Source organism: Typha angustifolia, chromosome 7 (assembly GCF_048772165.1).
Source record: "Typha angustifolia cultivar Huaian chromosome 7, ASM4877216v1, whole genome shotgun sequence".
NCBI classification, from domain to species: domain Eukaryota; kingdom Viridiplantae; phylum Streptophyta; class Magnoliopsida; order Poales; family Typhaceae; genus Typha; species Typha angustifolia.
The window spans coordinates 3487552-3506741 of NC_133245.1; the positions used below are offsets into that span (position 1 = coordinate 3487552).

The 19190-nt window shown below is 37.2% G+C and overlaps 2 protein-coding genes across 2 annotated transcripts; both read right to left on the bottom strand.

Moving 5' to 3' along the window:
• Positions 1-4672: 4672 nt before the first annotated feature.
• On the bottom strand, positions 4673-6389 carry LOC140762920 (uncharacterized). The gene has a single exon (XM_073100905.1). The coding sequence runs from the start codon at positions 6168-6170 to the stop codon at positions 5025-5027; it is 1146 nt and encodes a 381-aa protein (XP_072957006.1). The 5' UTR covers positions 6171-6389; the 3' UTR covers positions 4673-5024.
• A 1885-nt stretch (positions 6390-8274) lies between these two features.
• On the bottom strand, positions 8275-17537 carry LOC140763476 (lysine-specific demethylase JMJ18-like). Its single transcript, XM_073101679.1, has 12 exons — positions 17275-17537; positions 15534-15736; positions 14973-15038; positions 14806-14883; positions 14103-14633; positions 13785-14006; positions 13291-13452; positions 11741-12109; positions 10468-11656; positions 10237-10340; positions 9358-9555; positions 8275-9050 (listed from the first exon to the last, which is right to left on the bottom strand). The coding sequence occupies exons 2-12, from the start codon at positions 15615-15617 to the stop codon at positions 8637-8639; spliced, it is 3417 nt and encodes a 1138-aa protein (XP_072957780.1). The 5' UTR covers positions 15618-15736; positions 17275-17537; the 3' UTR covers positions 8275-8636.
• Between the last annotated feature and the right edge of the window lie 1653 nt (positions 17538-19190).

A 19190-nucleotide genomic window follows, 5' to 3' on the forward strand; every position in this document is an offset into this window, starting at 1 on the left:
TGTAAATTTGTCCTTATTGTCACAATTGTGGTTTCTTTAAAAGCTTACGCTGACAGAGAACGAAGACAGTTAAATATTTTTAACTGCATAATTTTGGGCTGTACCGCGTATATTTACTTAACAAATGCATGATAGACTTAATCTAATGCTGCTATTATAGAGCACATAGCAAGTAGATGATATGTTCTTTGCAGTAGCTTTATTCAAATAGATTGGAATTGAATCCAATTCTGTTCAAATCTACAAAAGGAGGATGAGTATAAGCTCCACCAATAGTATGATCCATACAGAGAGATATGGTGTCAGGACCACATTCTTTTCTGGATTCTTCTTATCCTTGGATCATTATTAACCATTTGCTCTATCTATAATAAAGATAAGTATCTGGTTTTCCAGTATTCCAAGTGTATCATTAAGTTTACAACACACTAGTTTTTACTTGAAGAATAGTGTTGCAGTAACTAGCTACCTGATCATAATCCAGGGTCTTTATTCTCACCAATCTCCCTTTCTCTTGCAGGGAGAGTCGGACAGGGAAGAAATACTCCACACTGTCACCTCAAAGTTGACTACTTTCTCATGAATGGGCATCACAGAACTGATCCATGGCTGGCATGACCACCAGCAAACTGAAACAATAAGTGAAACTTGCAGTAATGGCAGGATAAAAGTTAATGTGGCAAAATTAGACAAAGAAACAATATATTAGTTCCTGAATATCCAAAACAGGAGCATGTAACTGGAGATGGATCTGACCATCGACATGTGCATGATCTTCAAGTGATACATACATACAAAGACAACTTTCCTAACATCATTTGTCATAATCTCCACAGTGTTGCATGAGTCCCACCATCACATGGTGAAAGATGTGACAGCATGACTCACGAGGGTGCATCATATATGCCAGGATATAAAAACATAGATTCTTTTGATTGAAGGTAGCATAACAAAACCAAAGAATTTAGTAACAAAATAGCATAACAAAAATATAGAAGGTAGTATGAAATTTGAGGCATTGGAAGTATTAGAATATCGTGGGGCAAGGATACGAGTTAGGCTTGGCCTCTCTCAGTCTCAGCCCTCCTTTTATATCCTTTAACCTTGTTTTCTTTGTATCAATGTATATTTGTAAGAGAGTTACATTTAATGGACAAACTGAGAAAGAGATGGAAGAACTATAGACAAGGACTTGTACGGTGGAAGACAAGAGAAAGACACCCGGAAAACACTGTGGATTTGGCTAGTGTTTGACCCTGAGAGGTCTGACCAAGATGAAATGGAGCTATCCGGGGAGTTTTGTTTAGATTTTGCTTCTGTTAGACTTCTTGGATGTTTTAATTCTATTTTGTTTTGGAGTACATATATTGGAAGGAGAAATTAAATGCACCAAAGAAAGCACACCCAGATCCCAGAAATCTTCTTCTAAGACTAAATTATGATTTATCTTCTTCTCTTTTCTTCTTTTTTTTTTCTTTTCACTTTGCACCAACCAAAAGCTTATTAGAAAATTTGAGTGAAGAAGAGGTAGTGATTGATTCCGGCCTTGTCCTAGTTTTGGCCCAAAGCTTTGATCATCTATCCAATTTCCTGCCTAGTTTTGGCACAATTGGCCTGCTCTGTTCCGTTGGATCCATCTCTTCAAGGCCCTATTCTGCCTCTATTCAGCTTGTTTGATTAGATCCAATAGAAAATTAGTGATGTTGTACATAATTGTAACTTGGATATTAGAATTTTGTCATAGTAATTGCTATTATTATTATTATTATTATTATTTTTTGTCTCTCTTAGAATTGTCATTATGATTAATTTTTAATATTAACTAGCACACATGAATAACTAAAAAATCCTTCTCTTTTGAAATTTAGATTATAAATTATTTGTCAATAATGTAATTCTTATCTTGCATAAGAGAAGATAGATTTTATTATACTATGAACCATTTTTAAACTTATATAATGACAAAATAGTATTTTAATTGAAGTTTAATTTTAATTGTGATTATTTAGAAGTAACTCACAAAATAACATTAGTAGCAATTATGATATTTTAAATAATGTGAACCTTAATTGTGATATTTAAAAGCTTTCAGTGATAATTATGTAAAAAAAACACCAACCTATAAAATAATAGGGAAATATGCGAAAGCAACCCTACCTTATTGGTTTAATTTCGTTTGAACCAACTCAAATTATATGTATTAATACCTTCACCTTAACATAAGTACATAGAATCAATAGGGAGTTTTTGACCAAATTAACCCTCCCCAAATTTTATTTAACGAAATGATAAAACCAGAAGTAATCTATTTTTGCAGTCTTAGACATAGAATTGAGCAGTGTTTTATTTATAAGTTAATAAGGCAGTAAATATAACAGTTTTTTATCCGATACCTTTGTCCATGACTTAATAATTTCTTTTAGATGTGTAGGCTTACCATAATAAAAATGCTGAATAATTCACCATTTTATTAATATTTTAGTGTGATTTATTGTTGGGTATATAAAGCTTGGATGAGGCTGGAATGGTCAAAAACTCCATCAATGGCTATAATGAGCTCGGTGGCCCATCAATTATTTGAATTCATGTGAAGCAGTGAAGGCATTGTGACTAGTGCTACTATTCACACACACTCAACCGACTGTAGGATATGAGCAGCACAGACGTGCAGACAAGGACTTATTCCTAAGGAGCAATGAGCAGTAACAGAAAGAGATTAGATGAAGCAGGACAAAAGGACTGACATATGCAGCACTTAATGGGGACAAACCTGGCTGTCTTTATTATGGAGGTTTTAAGTGTTTAAAAACCCTGTGGCCATTATTAGATAGTCTATCTCAAACACACGTAACGAGCAACCCAATGTAATATTCTGATAATTTGCATGCCAGTAAAACTTATATTCACAGGCCATTATTACCCTACTGATCACCAAAACCAGAGACAGATTGATGAGGTATCTATATAAAAGAAACAGGCTTCTACTGTTCGGTGTTCACGTCCTCTTTATCCGGCAATCCACTATTCATGTTCTCTTTTTATATATCCGGCAACTAGAACTTTTGCAGCATGATAAAAAAGATTACCACATCTTCTTGTTTAGTAAAGTGTACATATAAACCTTCTTTATTCGTGCTTAATACTCGTGTCCTCCTTATCACTTAAAATATATACGTAGTTTAAAAGTACGCAGGGTGATCATAGTTATATGTATTATTGAAAAATTTAAGCAGAAATCCAGAGTCATTAGGCTAATTAATAGAAGGCGACGAGAACAGGAACGGGAGATGGAATCTTACTACAGAAGAGAGCGACAGGAGTTTCGGGAGAAGCCAACAACAAGAACAAGATGAAGTTTTTTTCTTCTTCTTTTCTTGTTTTTCTTTAGAAGGAAAAAAAAAAAAAATAAGAGAACGAAAGCGAATAGAAACCATCAGATCAACATCACATCCGTCCAGGATTTCGTTGTCAGAAGCGAGCTTGCAGTCTGAAGCTACACTCTGATCACTTTAATTTGATTTGATATATTAAAAGAATACTTTATTCACTAAGGATCCAACTCGGACAACCGGCGAAGTTTGCAAATGACACCCCGACGAAAATAAAATTACGGAAATTAATAACCAAGTAGATTTTAGATAGGTACTCTGAAAATTATATCTAATCATTTTTAAAATTTTATTTTGAAATTTTTTCTGTTATTTTTTGGATTAAGAAAAATTAAACAGTTTCAAGAGTAGATTTTGACCAAACTGGCTCGCTTTTCAAACTTAGTCTATCTCAAACTTCGTACCAAAATAAATCCGGGGCAGCTTAGTATGTAGATAAGTTTTACCTTGCCAAGAGTACAATGTTAATAGTATCAGCATTTTATATTAAAATATACTTGAAGAATTTGACTATTCTTTTTTTAAATTAATAGTAAGTAAAACTAAAAGAGATATAATTTATAAAAAAATTTATATCTTTATAACGATATATATTATGACTCAAATAGATAATTGAACATAAAATTATAACATTTCATAATAAACTTTTTCTTTCTATTTTTATTTATAGAATTCTTGTTTGATATTTTAAACAATAAACCGCTTAACTTTTTGATATTTTATATGTATTCACTTTTTCTACTAAATCGCCCCATTTTTTCTAATTAAATGTGAGCGTTTTACGTAAAAAAAGTCAAATGCTTATTCGGTGAATAAATGAAAATAATTTGTAATTCAAAGGGTAACTTCAGATATAATTGAAGGGGTAATTTGTAAATTACCTATATTTTAGATTCATATATGCCAACAGAACAACGCGCTATATAACATGCAGCATCACATGGAAACAGTTGTCCAGACACTTGTATAGTAGTACTGAGGAGTGCTAACATGCGCACCTGGGTGAGGTATCTGGCCTGGGTCTTCTAATAATGCTGCGACCTCTGATGCGTGATGATGGCTAGATTCCAACGGTGAACGGTCCCAGCAAATAAATTCATTTAAAAATTATAGGAACTCAATGGAGAGCTCTTTTCCTTTGCATCTACAACATTTGTCATTTGTTAGAAATGATCATCTCTATCACATGCCCACCTTTGAATATTGCAACGATAAAGAATTGCAGAAGATATGTAAAACGTAGGCGCCTTTCACCAACTAAAAATGACAAAGGACAAGGAAAAGGAAAGAGTCAAAAGAACTTATATTGTGAACACATGAGGAGGTGATCTTTTTCCAATAAGCATAAGTTGTAGATGGGTTACATGCATATAAATAAATTAAAGATAAAAATAAGCATAGGAAGTCCAACAAAAATCCATAGGGCAAGCGGACAAGGGGATGATGACTTACATCATAACGTCTAATTATTTACAACAATATTAGTAGGGGCAAAAAGAAATGGCGAGATTTCCTTGGAGAAACGAACAAATTAAACCAAACTAGAAGTAGTTTTCTCTCTCTCTCTCTCTCTTTTTCCAAATTTCTTGCTTTTCCTTCTTACCTGGAGATTTTTCTTTTTCTTTTTGGATTTTTTCAAGCCTTCTCCTTCTCGATCCTTACCTTGATCCCACTCCTCGCCGTTGCCAACCCCTCTCTCTCTTTCCTCTGTGGACCAAACAACTGCCCGAATCCGAAAACAGAGACGGACTTGCCCGATCCGCGAAGGGAGCAAACCGGTACGTTGAGCACCGGAGCGATGCGAACGTTCGCCGAGTACGACCGCTCTATTCCTCGATACTTCGGCCTTGGCCCACCGTTGAAGCTGCCCGGACTACTAGAGCTCCGCTCCAAGCTTTGGAACACAACCTTCCCCGCCGCCGTCATCCTCGGGCTATCCACCGACGACCCCCGCGGCGGCACCGGCGCCGCCGCCTCACCGTCCGACGGCCGACGGACCGGAGCCCGGCCCATACGAGACGATCCGGCGGCTGACGGTGCCGTGGGTCTCGGCCGCGGGAGACGGACCCTGGGGCGGATCTGGACCTGACTAGGATTAGGCTTGTCCGAGTCGAGGGAGAGGCGGGGTCGATCGCCGTGCTCGGACCCGGAGGAGGAGGACGAGGATAGAGAGAGGCGGGAGGAGATCGCGACGGAAATGGAGTCGGATTCGGAGTCGCGCAGGAGCGGGAGGCTCAGGGATGGATCGAGCCCCGCGGATCTAGGGTTCCGTTGGAGGAGATGGCGGATGGATCTAGGGTTAGAGTTAGCGTTTCTAGCGTTCTTCGACGGGATCGCATTCTGCTTCTGGGTCTGCACCTCCGCCTTGGAGCCCTGCTGCCTCCTGAGCCCCAACAGCTCCCTCCACCGGCTCGAGCACCTCGGAGCCTTCGGAGACGGCGCCAGACCCTCAGATCCGATAACCTCCGCGATCCGAGGCGGCTCCAGCGGTGAGACCTCCGCCTCCGGCAGCGGAGGCGCCGGCGCCGGCGCCACCGTCTGCTGGAGCGGGACCAGCTTACCCCCTGAGAACAACTCGTCAGCTGGAAGCATCGCAACAGGATCATCGAGGCGGAACTCGAAATCGGAAAGATCTTTGGAGAGTCTGTCGGGATCCGGCTTCTCCAGCGAGATCATCGAGGCCGCATCGCCGGCGAGGTCGCAGCTGAAGGAGATCCTAGGGCTGGGCCAGAAGGGATCCGGGGACATGGCAACGGAGCTGTTGACGCATGCGGAGGCCATCAGCGAGCATGAATCAAAGAGTTTTCGTCGGAGGAGAGGAACTTTAGCGTTTCCGTTACGGGGAAGTGGACAAGGAGAATGGGAATGGGATATATAGTGGACAGAGGGTCTTCGGATTGGATAAATAGACGTCCTTTCAGGGATGCGTACAAATAAACAACAGAAGACTACGTGGCTCTTGGGATGGGATGGGAGAAACTCGGTAGAATCCAACGGCTTTCCAGATGCATAGTGATTTGCACTTTTCCTCTGCTTCTATTTCTATAATCTTTCTTATACGGCCTATTATATATATATATATATATATACTTTGATGAGATTAATCTCCTCTTAATTAACTTGGCTACGTTCCTTCTCTCTTCGCCCCTCCTCATCCCAGCAATTAGACAGCTCTGCCACCGCCACTGACGTTGACCGCACCTCGATCCCTTCGCTCTGCCACGTGATTCTCTCGCCAACTCATCGCAACCCTCCATCGAGGATAACTTTTTCTCTATACTAAATAATTAACAATATATTCCTCACTATATATATCATATTTATCAACCAAATCTTTGTTTTAGTTAACCATAATTAAGACTCTCAATCTTTGTTATAACAAAACCATCATGGCAAATATAAGCCGGTCATATAATTTGAATCAACCCTCTAAGATAATTAGGTATAACTACAGGGTTAGTTCTCCTATAAAGTTTACGTATTAGAGCGGCCTGGGCAATATCAGCCTAATACTTTGATCTTAGGAGTTGGGGGTGGGGGGGAATTATATAGATTTGGTAGCAACTCAATATCTATGCGACTTGAGAACATGGCAGTGTCGTCACGTAGTTCAATTACCAAGTAGTTCATTTTTGGCTCGTTTCTTGCCGCACATGCCAGCCAGCCGCTCTAACCACTTCCTCTATCTATCTATCTATCTATCTATACGCTTTGGATTTTTACCACCAGTTAACAAATAATATATATTTAGAAAACTACCATCGGTTAGCAAGATGTTATTTAAGGATATATAGTGAGACAAAAATACACAGTTCTTATCCGTTTGACAAGATAAGTGGACTCTATTTATCGATAAACTCAGCTTTGGTTGAGATAAGAGAAATTAGGATAAAGCATTGAGTTATTCTAATGCTAAAAACAAAGGATTAGTTTGCCTCTCTCAAATTTCTTTACGTTATGAGTAGAAATTCTATGAATAAACAATATAGTAATTCTAAAATAAAAATATCTATTTACATTAAATTTAGAAAAATGCAATAAAATTAATTCAATCATTTTTATTTTTTTGGCCCTTGTTCTAACTAACATAACGAAATATCATACTTTATCCCTTATTTTTATCTAATATATTATTAAGATTTATCATCTTTTCCTAATCAAACATACAAAAATAATAGGAGACCTTTTTTTTTCTAGGCTTTTACAATTTAATTATATTTAAATTTTTTTTCATTTAGCATATAAAATTGAGTGAAGACATTTTCTATAATCAATACATATTCTATAATAATTAGATATATATACACAATTTAGAAATAAAATTAAAATTACAAATTGAATTACATAACCCTCCCCCAACATCATTTTATCCCCCAAGAGCACCTTGCTCTATATTGGTCCTTATCCATTCATACAGAAAACGACAAAAGATACAGTAGTACAGAAAAGCATCAAGCAGTCCAACGAACAGCTTTTAAATTTTCTAATGAGAGAAAAAGTGAAGAAAAAAAGAGAAAAAGTATCTCTGTGGGCCCCTTGGGGCAGTCATAGAGCAGTCAACGATGAGTTGCCACTTGCCAGCAATACCTCCAAACCAACGGTCACTTCCACGCCTCCTTTCTACGCTCATCAAATTGGTTCTCTTTTTTCTTGTTCTCTCAAAAGAGAAGTGTTCATCACTCTTTTCTCCTCCTGCCAGACAAATTTATAATCCATTTGGACGCCAGTAAATATTGATATTAATTTTTATTAGATTTTCATATCACTACTTATTACTTTTTATAGACCCCTACATATATATATATATATATATATATATATATAATAATCCAAGAGTACCAAAATCGCAAGTACAGAACCAAAGAAAGATAAGTTCATGTGCTCGAATGTTGTTTCCTTTTTGATTTATATATAACTGGAGGAGTTCCTCCAAAAATGTTGTGAAAATGAGGCAATTGGCCGCATTGACTAATACATGGACCAGTTAGATATAACTCACAATCAAAGTAAATTAAGCAAATAAACTTCCATCAGAACATAGAAAGGCACAAGTATTGATAGAAGCATACCAGACCCCACCATGTTCTGCATGGAAGCTTGTAAAAAAAAAAAATGAAGAAGTAAATGACAACTACCAGTAGATGAAAGAATGGTGACTGTATCGAGAATTGTCATGAAGCTAGTGCTATTTCCTCCTCAACGAAAACAGGTCCTGTTAGACTAAGTTATTTGCATTCTTTGGCATCATTATCTGTGTGCATTCATCTGGATTGCATCTAGCAGAGCATCTAATGCAGCTCTCCCAGTGTCGCTATCTAACCCACTGCAGAAAATTCTGTGCACCATCTTCAATTCTCCGATACTTGCCTTTCTAAGTAGTCCTCCGAGCACCTGCCGTACCTCTTCAAGTGATCTATTTTTACCTGTATGTAACATATCCTTCTCCAACTTAGTTGTTCCTGCTCTAGATAACCAGCTGTGAGTCTTATCTGAGCTCTCTGATTGGCCTTTATTCAATTCTGATCCATTGCTGGTAATTAAATTGCATGAAGGCTCTTTGAAATAATTATCAGCTTCCATTGGTTCATAAATCACCGGTGCATCAATCTTCGCGTCCCAGTACTCCCTGCATTGGTGTAATGGGTCTAGAGCCTCAATAGCCTGTCAAGGCATTTGATCATTAGAAGTATCGCTTAAATTAGCAACCTTTCATACAATCATCTCAAATGTATCAATAAAGAAATTTAATTAATGTTTCTTACAGTCGAAAAAAACTCGTTCTTCCTACAATAAGTAGGACATGAATTTTTATCCACAGCTAAAGACCAAATAAACTTGTATGCTTAATTTCTTTGCAAGAACTTAGTGACAACAGATACAGAGTAGCTTAATAGTCTCAACGTTGGTGGATTTCAGTCATATGGCTCTTACTCATAGCACAAAGACATTTTGTCCAAGGCAGAAATACCTGAATGATTGCGGGTGACAAAAACCCAAACATTTCAAGCCCGTCAATACTCCCTGCTGGCTGAAGTGAAGGAAGGTTCTTCTTTCCGAGGTTACAATGTTTGATTATCTCTTGATTCAGCCTCTCTCGTAACATGTCCCAGCACTGCTCTGGAGAACAATGAAGGAAGATCTCCTCTTGCTTCTCTTCTACTGTAACCTGCCAATAACAAGAGTAAAGAAATATAGTGACAAATTGGAATTGCAAGAATATAATAAACCAAAGAATTATGGACTCCATAGAAGGTAGGATTTGAATTGAGAAGATATTACATTAATAACTATGATTTGACCTATTGTTCAGATAATAACAGATCATTTCACTTTGCAGCATTCAAACTCAGAATTACCACATTATAAGATTGACCAGGACAAGGAGTATAAAGTTTGCAAACGGCCTTAAAAAAGTTTTTATTTGCATGTTTATTCATGACCTCATGCATCATAAAGGTGGATAAAAGACTGATTTGATCTTAAGATCTGACAAAAAGTAAATTTATAGACGCAATTGATAAGACTAGGCTCCCCTTTGTATAAAGAACATGCATTCTGATAGGGAAGCATAGTTTTGGAATGGCATGTGCAAAACCAATCATGCCCATGGGATCTACTCATGTGCTTTAGTGTCATTGGCTCAATGAACAATGATGATTTGCCACATCAATTATACAAGCATGACTTTGTCAATGAAAAAAAAAGATGGCACTAAGACTAACAGTACTTATATTGATCATTGATTTGTGTAGGTTTCAGAAAATCTATTGAATAACATGTCCAGGAGATGGATATGGAAAAACATGATCATTTATAAAGACGTAACATTATATATAAACAGATTTACCTTGAAAAGAGGCCCAAGAACTCCAGCTTCCAGTACTTCTGATATATAGTAACACAATTTGGTCGGATCAAGCACACTGAAGAACCTGACTCGGCTTCTGAATCCTGCAAAGATCAGATTTAATGTTTAACAAATTAAGGTGCAATTTGCATAAACTAATCTGAACTTCTGCACAACTCTATATGCTCGATCGGCTATATGGCAGTGCAAACATACAACTCTCATATGTACCTTCTGGAAAGATGGCTTTCATGCTGGACCATTTTGTTCCAGACTTTATTTTTCCAAAGTTAAGGGGCTCAATAGAATAATCAGACACCTGCTTAAACTTTTCTGTTTCATAACCAATTTGATTGATTAAATCAAACTGGCCTTTAACAGCATCAGCGAATCGGTTACTCTGATCCACTGAAATTGTGGATAAGTGTGACTGAAGTGGAAACTCAGCACCAAAAATCTTAACACTAGACTTACTGAGCCACTTGGTATCTCTATCGCGAGAGTGTTCAACATTTCTGTTGATAGAACTGATCCAGAGAACTGAATCAGGAGATTGTTTTTCATGACCACCGGCATCGATGCCCAAGGAACAAGAGGAATTTTCTTGTTTCATTATACCAGGATGCCATGCTTGTTCACCCCCGCAATCAAAAGATGTTAGATCTCTAGTCTTTGCTTCTCTGAATGATTGTTCCATCCTACAGAGAGGAAGCTGATTATGACGTCCTTCACAGTTTTTAACACCTTTTACTGACTGGCGTGAAATTTTGCATTGCCGTATATTGGCTTCTTCAGTTAGGATTTCACTTTCACTTTTACCGTCAACTTTACTGGCAGAAAATATTTCCTGCCCTTGGCAAATTTCAACTTCTGAATTGTTGTCATGGTCTGGCAAGCAAATCTGGCTCATACTAGGGTTCATATAATCAATTTCCAATGCATGACAACCACCATCCTGATCAGAAATGTACATAACTCCAACAGTGGGATCAATTATTTGGTTCTGCAATCTAGATTGACTTCTTTCCGAGTGCTTCAGTACATTACTTTCGTTGGAGCCTCTTAATTTCTTCTGTTCTGCGAATGACAAATCCATAGCAAATTCTAGATCATTCAATCCCCAGAACCGCACTGCATTCAAATCACCTTCTAGAGCTTTGATAAGTGTAGCTAGCTCTTCTATGTCATGACGAAAAAGGAAAAACCGTTTACTGGGATCGCACGAGCAAATCTGTTCTGCATGGCTCAAACATGCAAAGCGATTCAAACAGTATTCACAACCAGCAGCAGATAAGTGTAGATCATAAAAGCATGAAGAACATTCTCTCTCGTTTGATAAATCAAAACTTCTATCCATCTTTCTAATCTGCGAAACACTAGGAAGACCTTCTCGTTTTTTCTGCTCCATCAGAACTCTTGCCTATCAAAAAGTAAAAAAGGAGACACTGATGAGAGAAAGAACTGCCGACTCCAACATGGTGAAAAATTGCAGGAATAAACTAACCTTGACAGCGTTGGTGAGTACTCCATCCTTCCCACATGCACTTTTCCATCTTAAGTTGTCAGAGTTGCTCCTTCCCAAAAAATGTAGGTCCCAGATTGCTCTTACTGCTTCTCTAGCAGCGCCTAATAATAACTTGTCATGTGACACTGATGTCTTCCGGCATTGCTTACTATAAAGCTCAACAGCAAACTGCCCATGTGGCAACCAGTCCATCGGGGCAACATTCACAGCCTCAGCACAATTAAAACCACAATTGAAACCAGCATGGTATGCTCTTGGGAAAGTGAGAACGAATTCCCCAGATCTCTGAATGGCACGGTAAACAGGAACGCCCTCAGATTTTAGAACTGAAGGAGACAACTGTGTAACCTGCACCAATGGGTCAATGGGAGCAGTTTAGGAATATTCCCATTATATATTTAAAGATATATACTTAACTCATATGATACATTCATAGATCATATATGACATGCCAATACACACTTTCAGAAAAACTAGCCTTGGGGCTAAAATGATGCATGTCCATTCCTCAAAACAAGTAGTTAAAGAAAAGCATTGAGCCCTAGAGGCTTTGGCCACAAGATCACTATTGTAAATTAAGAACCATTTACATTCTGCATTTCAATCCCATAGAGGAAAAGCAAGCAGTTCATTCTGTTCTTGGCATTACATACCTTAACGATTACTCTTCTATTTTACTTGTCAATTCAACTGCTAATTTGTAGACAAGAGGTTACTTCATATCCTTTTCTATAGTTATGAGGCTTCAATAATTCTTATATATGCTTGAGGTGTTGAGCTGTTGAAGAAAAGCATTCTGTTATGCACTTTTGGCATTTAATATTTCTATGGTAACTGGTAGGTACTTAAGAATGTCTCAAGGCTTACCTTTCTTATAATAGAAAGCTATAGGGTGCATTCTTATATGTGTAAAATACTAGCTTTACAAATGAAGTTCATACTTCATAGCTCACAGTATGCCTGTATTTGAGGTTATTTGGCTCACTTAGAGAATTAACTTGCCAGCTTGTCAGCAAAGTTAACTTACTCTCAAATCTAAAACAAACTATAAGAGTAAGTACATAATAAATGTGTTTTTGGCTTGTGCTCAAGCTACTCTGCAACAATTCATAATGCGAATATACTATGATTCACAATTCATGTGTTTCAGAAGATAGAGAGAAGAACCAGCAACCTAATGGAACAGTAAAAGATTTTTCAGAATCACGTAAAGCTTGACAATCAGATTATGACTAACAACATGAACAAAGGCTGCAAAAGAACACAAGATTTAAAGAGGAACAACTAGGAAAGGAGTTGAGAAAAATTACTAAAGAAATAAAATTAGAGTGATATGCTTTACTAGCTTCAGATTTGAAGAAAATTGTTACTAACATACAATAGGTTCGGTGCTGATAAGGTAATAGTTTCAAGAATTATAGAAAAACACGAACATTGAAATAGATAAGGACTTACTTATTCATCAGGTTATTCTTTAATTTAATGGTTATATAAGAAATCAAATAAAATCCAAATTAGATAGGACTTACCAATTCGTGCAGCAAATCAGGTTGTTCTTCAAATAGATCCGGTAAATGCTTTCTCATGGCACTTTCAAAATTGATGGCTTCATTACCAGGAACACCATACCACACTTTTGGATCACCCCAATGCATATAGTTCATAGAGTAGAAGTGATGATCTTCTACGTGCTGTTGTCAAACATAATTAAATTGCAGTAAGACATTTGCAGGCAAAATTATTGCAAATAAATGCGATTTTCACATATGAGGAAAAAACAAGTAAAAGGAACAAATGAGAAGGTAAGCTTATTGGCAAGTAAAAAACTCATAATAATAACTTTCATTTTACATGAGGTAAGCTTCCACCTTCAAGGGTCTTCACATATTTAATACAGTCATCACCATATAACTGAACTAGGTTCTTCCTTCTTATTAGTTTAAAATAAAAAAGGAAAACTTATGCTTCGACTTTTCAGACAACTCTAAAAGTGGCAAAGGAGAAAGACTTTATGTATACTCACCCAACAAAATGATGAAAAACACATCCCTATGTATAGCCAAGGCACTAATACTCCAGAGATATCTCCGCTTTCAAACGAAAGAATAGAACCGGGGAGCCGTGGAAAATTATTTAAGTTCCAACCTGAGAACACATATGGATCTGAGGCTTTTCCATTTGTGGATGATGCTTTAGGGAACCCACTACCAAATACTCCAGTTTCCAAATCAGCTCCATACATAACCTGCAATTGCATAAGTACATGATAATGTTCAATGTCATCCACCCTGTAAAAGGAAGAAAAGAAGTGTTTTAAGTTTCTACAAATATCAGCTATTACCTTGACTTCATCTGTTGGTTGCTCGACTATCCGCCAATATTCCCCTTCAATTTCCTCAACAGATGGCTGGCACTTCTGTCCAGGATCCTCATTACTGGACGGTACATCATCAACAGCAGTTTTTCTTCCAAAATACTGCATCTTGAATTTGTCAGCATATGCTTGGAATGTCTTAAGAGTAAAATCTGAACCAGATTGAAATCCAAACTTTTTATCTGTATCTAAAGTAGCATATTCATTGGCTTCAGCATTGTGTGACCCACTACGTCTACGACTCAAACCAAACTTCGTACGTCTTTTTCTCTTCCTCTTCTTGTGGCAATCTTTTCTAAATCTCTTCCCCATTGGCTCCCGATTTTGGAGCAAATCTACTTCTTGAACACGAGTTGAAAAAGTAGCAGCTTCCCAGAATCTCTTCTCTTTCAGAGGACAAGGAGGATTCCAGGAAGCAGGCGGAACTATTCGGCATATGCCATATTGTTCAGCTTTTTGACGTATGCTAGCAATGTAAGCGAGGGTATCACTGAACTCCTAAGAAAGAAAAGTGTTGTAAAACCAAAATCAGTTTAAAAATAACTGATGCTCAAGAAAATAGCATTACACCATATGTCTAACATCTAATATCATTTGACAAATACATTAAAAGGACAGCTTACCTCCCTTTTTTTTTTTTTTTTTTTTTTGGGTTGAGGAAACAGCTTACCTCCTCACTAGGATAGAATACAGGAGCTTCTTTGATCAAAGGTCTACATGCTTCTTCTGGACACCATCTTGCAGTCATCTGCTTTAAATTTAAGCAATATGGGGGGCAAGTTAACTTTAGTGACGACAAAATTAATTCTTAAAACAATATGACTGACAGCCACAAACCTTTTGTACTTCAGAGCTACAAAAGCATCTGTCACCATCTTTCTTGGAATTTGTTGATAATTGCTTCTGTACAGCACAGCAAAATAAGATCTGATGCATCAAAAATTGTAATGGCCGGCTTCTTACAAATTGCTGAGCCATTTTATCACCATATTGTGTTTTGACTCATCATCCAATAAAATTCATCCCAATTATATGGACATACATTTGATTAGAACAATATACTGTTTAACTTTGCTGATTAAGTAGCCTGGTTGGAATTGAATCAGTTTGATGCAATCTAATGGTAACTTAAGCTGCAAACACTGAAATAGCATGAAATAAATATATTGCTGTATAGCTTGTATGATATGTTATGTTTCCAACTTGTTACCATACATATAAGAAATCTGATATTTAATGGCACAGGATATGAATCCAAAGAAAATAGATGAAATGCGCTGGTAGGTAGCATGTGGAGATGATTACTGACCGAATGCAGTGCATCAGGATAAGGGACATACATATATTTATATATATAAACAATGAGAACAGGTCAATTTTTGTATAATAAGTACAAACCTTGGAGAATATTTCACAATCTGATTCCTCATCTGAGCTGCAACCTGTCCTGCTCCTGTATTTCGGAGAATGTCTAATGTTCATTTTATCACTGCCACCGTGTTGACTTGTGCAGCGTCTTATTTGTACTGCAGGTGTCACAGAAGCTTACACCTAATAAGCAACTAAAGCCGTATAGTGTGTCGCAGAATTCTGGACCACTCCTGGAGTTAGTTAAAGCCAACTAAATTAGTTCACTGACTTGATAGTATCCAAAACAAGCATGCAACATGAGAGCCTAGGGTGAAACTATTGTCTCTCATGGTAACTACTAAAATCTCAGCTTTCAACCATAATTGAACTATCGCCAAAACTTACATGAAGTGATCAGCCAATCAGTTATATACTTACAGTATAATCAAACCCATTCAGCCATTATAGTTACCATGCACGTGCACAAGCAGATCAAGACAATCATCCAATGTACTTCATAGTTCAGAAAGCAAGACAACAATGAATGGCACATGACGCCAATGTCTTCCTATCATTGTCATATGTTAATAAAAAAGGAAATAGTCAAGATTTAGTCTAGTGAGAGCCTCTATGAGAAAAGTGTATGGAATATCTGACTTACCAAGAGGAGATGCATAGGAAAGTAAAGTCTCAATCATATAGTATATGAAAGAAAGTATTGGGGGTTACTAATTGATCAGGCCTGTCATCAGGGTTGAAAGATTAAACCAGAACTTCAGCTCCTTCCTTATAAACATAACTAACATGTTTCTTTTAGCCAGAGCTTCATATTTTCTTAACTGGAATCATAATGTTTCAGGCCCTTCCTTTGTAAGATTTGACATGTTTTCTTCCCCAAATCGTATTGATCCAATTTCAAGTCAATATTAACAGTGCCAAGAAAATCCAGAAAGCTCTACATTGCAATATTTCTGGAAATATCCCGTTACCTTCTTCAGTATAAGCAAGCTCCTCTAAGTCATTGCAAGAACATCACAAAGATGACAATGTTGAGAAAATTAGATGCATTTTCTAGCGGTGGTTCAATCTTATTCCTGTACTTTGCGGTAGCTAAAGCCTTCCAAAATTTACAATTCCGTATGGGTAAGGGTTCCTACCACTAGTAAGAGAATTGTCGATAGCAAACAAAATGCACTGCCCACTGACATATAGTAAATTCATAAAGAAGTTAACCTAAAATATCTAAAATATTTTAACCCACGAAATCAAATTCTACGTGTGATATGCCCTATGATAAAACAAAGTTACAAAACCATATTATAACAGAAACCAGACTGCACAGAGTTGAAGAAAGAAAAATAAACACAATTTCACAGAATATCATATCTTAAAACAAACCCTAAATCCACTTCACCTTTTAACAAGCATAGAAAACAAATCCAACTCACCACATTAGTAAAATTCACTTCAAGGAAAAGGCATTCCAGACTTACATAACCCACAAAAGATGAAAAAGCAGACAGTTGGCACCAAATATCAGCAATCCAAGACTTGGGTTTTCAGCAAACCAATCCATCAAGAATCCTTACAAACGGAAAAGGAGACCAAAACAATGGGAGACAGATGAAACATTATGGATTAACTAAAGCAATACTAAGCTACAGATCTAATACCCAACTCAACATCGAAAGCAATTAAACCCACCAAGCCAAAGGTGCAGACGAAGAACAGCATGAAGAATATATTCGTATGAATATTTCCAAATCCATAAGGAAAGAAACAGTATTACCTATTTCACGTAATTCGCTAATTTGGAGGTCCCAATGGCCCGGGAGATCAATTTTGAAGCACGGATGCCAAAGCAGATACCTAAAATAAGGGAACTGAAGGAAGAAAAAAAATTAACGAGTTTCTGTCCGACGGACGGAGGAATTCCTGTTCGTTTCCTTAAATACCAATTCTTGATAGAAGTTGGATTCTTTGAAACCGATTAAAACTCTTTCTTTTTCTTTTCTTTTTTTCAGCTAAGGGAAAAAGGAGGGGTCTAAACGAACGCGAAGCAGGGACTTTAACCGAAACCTAAACTACCTGGGAATGATGGCATCTATACTTACCCTTCCTTGTCTCCAAATTTACGAAAACACCATCCTGAGATTTGTTCCTCTGCGGTGGTCTAGGATTCGTTGCGGACTTAACGGCGGTGACACCAAATATTTCCATAATATCTTTATGGTGTATAAATATAAGTAGTGATATTTAGTTATGTAACGAACGACCTTCTTAAGATGACAACGATACCCTCTAAAAAAGACGTGTGATTTATTTGTGCCACAATTTCTTTTAGGCCAGCCATGGGCGAGAGAGTCCATTCATTCCAAACAGAAACTTACAAACCTGACACATTAAAAAGAAAAGTTATACAAGACCCAAAACTTAGCGAATAATGATAACATACCCAAAAATAAGCTAAATTATTCCCAACAATTTGCACTTAGCCTCCTGTGTGCGTTTCCAAATACGGACAGTGGATAGCGGATATCTATTTATCCGTATATTATACATAGCTTAAAATAATAAACTCAATAAACTCTCACTCTCTCCCCGCCGACTCCTTTTTCATCAGCTGCTACGAAGCCCTGCCTATCTCCATCTTTTCTCTCTCACTCCCAAGCACCGAGGAGATAGAGGAGATCTCCGAGGTGGCCGCCGGAGAATATAAGGACACCGGTGAAGCATATTCCGCTGATCATAAAGCTCGAGGAGGTCGCCGTCACCGTCAGAGAGGAAGGCGAGGATGTTCACCTCGATCTGTGAATCACTCCTACATCTCTGTCCATTAGCAGCTTTAAGGTTCCATTTTTATAATCTCTCTCTCTCCTCTTTCTTAATCTCACTGCCTTTATTCTTAGGATGGCGAAGCTTTACTGGCACGACAAGGAAGGGAAACCAATTGAAGGGGAGGGGAATCGGGAATGTGAAGCTTCTTAAGCACAAAAAGTGAATAGAAAAGCTGGTTGGTTATGAAGATAGGCTATTAAGATCTGTCCACTGTCCATCCTTTTGATCTATTTTGCACTTTTTGGAGCTTAGAGACTGCTTAGTTTGTTCGTTCTTATTCTAGTATGGAATGCCAAGAGTGTCTTATGACGAAAACATCGAGATCTGCTATGAGTCTATATTCGCTTTGAGATCCGATTTAGATACTATCAAAATCGGTATCTGTTAAAAGATATGATCCTTATCATATTTATATCCATATTCATTCAGTTAAAATATAATTTTAATTTTATTATACATCTAATATAAATTAAGCATTATTCGATCAGGTTTTATTTACTTAGTGTCATATTTTTTAGACCTAGTACACTTTAGGAATATAGTATACATTCTTATTTATTATTTAAAAAAATAAATTCTTTATTTTTAGAATAACTATTTATATGTTCATTTATATTGAGAAATAAAATTTAATTTTTGAAGTGAACGACGGTTTAGTGGTGTTATGCCAACTCGTGCTACATCCAAGGATAATTATCTCATGATCTAATCTTTTTAAGTAAAAGATAGTGTATTACCTCAAAAATTGGCACAAAAGCTTAATGTATTAAAAATGATATTCGGAGCATCCCTATACAACATAATATATAATGTTACGGGGATATTCAGACCAAGCTAAAGAAAATTCTTGTTGAGATTGGCTAACCA